The following is a 5,489-nucleotide window of genomic DNA, read 5'->3' on the forward strand; positions in this document are numbered from 1 at the left end:
TAAATTCAAACACAGCACTACCAACTTCACTTATAAAAAAGTTTATTTATTTCATATGGCTACAAAAGTTCTTGGAAAATTAACATGAATACATCATGACAGTCCTGATTTTAATTGCAGGAGCAGAGATACTTCAGTCTTTCAGCCATCTAGTTCCTGTTGCAGCATCAAAATGCATCTTACACTGAGAACGAGTTGCTTTGGCATTTTGGTAGTTGGCTGGACCTTACTGATGAAAGAATATACATGTTGATTAACATGTTGCTTACCATTTAAAATTCCATTATGAAATCAAATGTACCTACAGCAACAGAGATGGCATGGGCTCAAGACAAACTTGACAGACAAACTGACAGAAAGAAAGAGCTCAGGTAAAAACACAATTCACCGATTCGTCTGAAAGAAGAAAGTCATATACAGCTAGGATCACTTGAGGGTGAGTAATTTATGGGCTTATTTTCATTTTTGGGTGAACTAACCCTTTAACCCCCCCCATTTTGCATCTACATGTAAATTGCACAAACATTTGATCTTAAGATGTGAAAGATCCCATGCATTTACCCACCTATTGACCCTCCCCTTGAAAAAATGACAGAAGTGGTCGAAAGTGGACAAAAGGGATGGTGCTATGGAGACTGCCTATTTGTGATGCGATCAAACAAAACACATTTTAAACCCAGGTGTAAACAAGGCCTAAATCCGCTGCTCAGGTATTTTGAACTATATCAGGCGTGCTTCTGTGAACCTCAAGATTGTCTTTTTTCTGCAAGTCTTTCCACAGTGATGGCACAGCAAAGGCTTCTCTCTGGTGTCATTACATGACTCCATGTCACACTGATGACATAAATACAGTTCTCTCATATGTGAAAACTCATGTGGGACTTAAGGCCTGTTTTATACCTGAAACTCTTTCCGCAGTGACCACATGTAAATGGCTTCTCTCCAGTGTGAATTCTCATGTGCCTGTTATGGCTTCCTTTTCGGTTGAAACTTCTTCCACATTGTTGGCAGGTGAAAGGCTTCTCTCCAGTGTGAATTCTTATGTGGTCTTCAAAGTGTCGCATATGATTGAAACTCTTTCCACACTGAGGGCATGTGTAGGGTTGCTCTCCAGAGTGAATTCTCATGTGGTCTTCAAAGGGTCGTTTTTGACAGAAACTCTTTCCACACTCAGAGCATGTGTAGGGTTTCTCTCTATGAGTTCTCATGTGGACTACAAGGTTTTCATGTTGATCAAGAGAACAGGTGTAAGGCTGCTCTCCATAGTGAATTCTCATGTGTCTGTTAAGGCTTCCTTTTTGAGTGAAACTTATTCCACACTGTTGGCAGGTGAAAAGGCTCTCTCCAGTGTGAACGGTCATGTGGCAATGAAGGTTACCTTTCCGGTTGAAACTTCTTCCACACTGTTGGCATTTGTAAGGCTTCTCTCCAGTGTGAACACTCATGTGGGCTCCAAGGTTTCCAAGCTGAGAGAAATTCTTTCCACACTGTTGGCATGTGTACGGCTTCTCTCCAGTGTGAATTCTAATGTGTCTTTTAAGACTTATTCTTTGACTGAAATGCTTTCCACATTGTTGGCAGACATAAGGCTTCTCTCTTGTGTGAATTCTCATGTGTCTTTTAATACTTTCTGTTTGACTGAAACTCTTTCCACACTGTTGGCAGGTGAAATAACATCTTCTTCCTGTCTTTTGAGCCCTTTTTCTTGAGGAAGTCTTTTCAGTCTGTGAACAACTAAAAGATTTTTCTCCATTTATGAAATCATGATCTTTCTCTTCCATTTCATTCAGTACTTCACTCTCCTCTTTCAATGCCATCAGGTCTACGGTTAAAAAAGACAAACAAATGTTAACCCCAGTTTAATAACACAGAACATCAAAACATTCAAATATGTAAAGTGTCAAGACTAACATACAACTACATCTTATATCCACTAAGCAACTGCAAGAGGTGTTGCATGTAATCTGAGAAACCCTTCCTAATATTGCTAACTCCTCACTTATTTAGGACATCTCAAAAACTATCAAGCTGGCATTGAAACCCTCTATTTAAATAAATAAATAAATAAAATAAAAAGTTTGACCCAGGAGAGGGGGGGGGGGGCGTTTTGTCAGAATTCACTCACCGCTGAAAGCGCCGCAGTTTTTAAGTGCAGTTTTGCACGCTCGTGAGTCGTGAATCGTGAATCATCTCATGATTAAGTGCAGACGCGATGTAAATAAGAGATTAATTGTGCAGTTTAGAGAGCTTCATTGATTATAACGGAACTTTGTAAGATTGCGATGAACGAAGATGAGTGAAGCTTTTTAGTGATAAAGGGAGTGCGCTTTGCGCATTTTCTAGGGTATATAATCTATTCAGAATTTGTATGAAACTTTCATTTTTCGGACACATAGGCTACACCCTGCAAAGTTTCGGGAATGACATCCGCATATTTATGCGGGACTCACTCTCGAAATAGCAGTGATTGGCAATGGACAGAACATAAAATATGTAGATTTAATTCTGGAACCGGTCCTGGCCAAACCTCCACAGACAGCGCGCGTCCCAAGCGAGATCTAATTCACGAACCAAAAGCGTGTGTAAACTTTATTGAGATCGGGACATATCAACCCGTAATTTCATTTCATTTCCAGTAACGGTCAGTAGAAAGTTCAGCAATGAATGGTATGCGATTTATGACAGAATATAGTCCCACAACTGATCGTTTATTTTTTTCCTCACGTGTCTCGCCTTTGGTAACAACGATTCAAAATGGAAACATTTCAAGTGACACGGGAAAAAGACACGGAAAACTTCAGTGAACATCAGAAAAGCAGCATGCACATTTCTGGTTAAAAATTAAAGGCCATCAACTGACATAAATATAAATTTTCTTGCCCCCCCCTGACTCAAGAGTCAAATGTCGCCCATGCTCATTGGTGTTCTTCTTCCGCTCGAGTCTATGGAAGCCTGTAGAACCACTTGCAGGAAAGTTGTGAAATTTGGCACACATCTAGAGAACATTGCAAGTTTGGAGTCTCTAACTTAAACTCTCTAGCGCCACCAACAGTTCAAATTTGCACTCAGATTTATGCTAATAACTTTTGAACCATAGAAGCAAAATTCTTATTTTCTTCTCATTCTTCGGCTCATGCGGAGTCAAATGGACAACAAAAAGGCAGTGATTTTATTGGATATTATCATGAAAGAAAAACTTGACTTGGTGTGCTTAACGGAAACATGGCACAGACAGTCAGAAAGACTTTTGTTTAATGAACTTCCTCCCACTGGCTATGGATTATTTGATTCCCCACGACCCGGTGGAAGGGGGCGCAGGTATCATTGCGCTGTATAAGAAACAATTCAAAATAAGTCCTGTGGTCATTCCCTATTTTAATTATTTTGAATGTCTTGTTCTGAGTGTCTCTGCACCCATATCTACTATCATTGTTACAGTCTATAGATCTCCTAAGACAAAGGAAGATTTCATGCCTGAATTTGCTGATCTGCTGTCTATGTTGTGCCTCAAGTTTGAGAGAATTCTGATCCTGGGGATAAGACTTTAACATCCATGTTGACAATAGCCGCTTCTTCAAGCAGTCTCAGGTATTTTCATAAGCATAACGTGTTTTTATTATAGCAATGTTTAGCATATGCAGCATTTAACATCGCGTTTAATCAATTTCTGCCTAATACGGTGATCAGAATTCCCATCGGGTCACAATCGCAAGTTAATTCAGACACTCGCTGGTGTCTGAAAGAGAGTTTTGCCATTAAAATGGTTTTAAATGTCTGAAATATTGATGCTAGTTAATAGCTTGATATGAAAACGTGGGAAATGAACAGCAGTGCCGACCGACTCTAACTTGGATAAACGCCACCTTTGTTCATGACAGTGGAAACGTGGCTAATAAAGTCTCTGCAGTGGCAAAAGACTGTTTTTACTGAGTGTATTGAACTGAAAGAGCTTGTGGACTCACTGTATCTCTGCAAAGCTTTGACATATTGACACCACAACAACTTGGTAACATCGCCAGCTATCAGTCAGAAGTGATCAACTGTTAAATCATATTACTATTGATTGTATTTACGCTAGGGCTGCACGATAAATCGAAATGGAATCGAGATCGCGATTCGACAGAAGCTGCGATTGTCATGCGTATCTTTCAGTGAAGCACGGTTCTGTGATCAGCAGTAAATCTCCATCCAAAGGCCAGAGGGCGCTCTCGCGCTGAAACTCCAAATACGCCTCGCAGAAGAAACCCAGAAAATGCCTATAGCTGCAGCTGAATAAACAGAAGATTAAACTGCTTTCATTGATTCAACGTGAATAATAAACACCAATGCCTTTATCACTGCTTAGAATACTATGAAATATGTTGCGTGCCTTATTCTGTGTAAGAAGCCACATCATCTCACAGAAGGATTTATTTCAAACACTCGACTGACGTTATGAAGTGAGTTTGGAGTAAAAATATGTTATTAAATGTGGTATTTTCACATGCTTTCAGATGGAGCAGCATTTATTACACAGAGTCGTAGTTCACTGAGAAGCTACGCAAACAGCTGTCATTATCGCGCAATAAAATCGTCTGCGATTTTTTTTTGCGTAACTTGTCAGAGAACTACGGCTATGTGTAGTAAATTCTGCTCCATCTGAAAGCACATGATGATGATTTCCTGCTGATTACAGAACCGGCTTTTTTAACAAAATGCGCATAACAATTGAATTTGCACTTTTTTTTCTGCCATTTTGACGAAAATCATCTTTAAAAAAATGTCTTTAATTGCTCATTGTTGCGGTTGGTCTGATGCTCACTGCCATGCTTGCTCCTCATTCTGCCTCTGTTGTGCTTAGTCCCTTAATTGCTGCTTGCAGCTAAATTTATAAACTGATCTCAAGCTCTCTTTTCTACATCTTCTAGGGGTTAAGATGCAAAAAAAAAAGAAAGAAAATAAAGAAACGTGGGGGAAAAGAAACAAGGACAAACTCCTGTGTTAACAGCGTTCTGACACATTGTGTAATTTAAAAAAAAAATGCCTCTGGACAGATTGGCAAAGTAAATGTTATCTCCTGGCGGGGAGTTGGTGTTTATGGAAATAAAATTAATACATATATTTTATATGGTAGCACATAAAAAGCTATAAAATATCATGTCATGCCTCTTGTCTTTTTAAACTCTGGCAGCTCTTTTCACTCTTGCCTGGTTTTATGGGGAATAACGATGCTGTTGGACACAGAGCCATCTGTTCGTTACAGCAAATAGTAATCTTTAAAACAGTCAGGACAGTTCATAAGATAGTTCAGCTTTGAGAATGAAAACCAACCTGTTTGTTCCTCAGTATCTTCATGTTTGATTCTGAATGTTTCTTCACTCTTAATGTCTTCACTCTCTTCTTTAATAAACACCATCTTTGTTTGTTTCTCAGTATCTTCATGTTTGACTCTGAATGTTTCTTCAATCTTCACGTCTTCACTCTCCTCTTTAATAAACTCCATCTTTATA

At 39.2% G+C, this 5,489-nt stretch overlaps 1 protein-coding gene across 1 annotated transcript; it reads right to left on the reverse strand.

The window, feature by feature from the left end:
* Positions 1 to 568: 568 nt before the first annotated feature.
* LOC107718509 (gastrula zinc finger protein XlCGF8.2DB-like) lies at positions 569 to 5,476 on the reverse strand. The gene is made up of 2 exons (XM_016525611.1): positions 5,311 to 5,476; positions 569 to 1,822 (listed from the first exon to the last, which is right to left on the reverse strand). The coding sequence occupies exons 1-2, from the start codon at positions 5,393 to 5,395 to the stop codon at positions 858 to 860; spliced, it is 1,050 nt and encodes a 349-aa protein (XP_016381097.1). The 5' UTR covers positions 5,396 to 5,476; the 3' UTR covers positions 569 to 857.
* Between the last annotated feature and the right edge of the window lie 13 nt (positions 5,477 to 5,489).

The sequence above is a fragment of the Sinocyclocheilus rhinocerous genome, unplaced genomic scaffold (assembly GCF_001515625.1).
Source record: "Sinocyclocheilus rhinocerous isolate Xijiao unplaced genomic scaffold, SAMN03320098_v1.1 scaffold723, whole genome shotgun sequence".
NCBI classification, from domain to species: Eukaryota; Metazoa; Chordata; class Actinopteri; order Cypriniformes; family Cyprinidae; genus Sinocyclocheilus; species Sinocyclocheilus rhinocerous.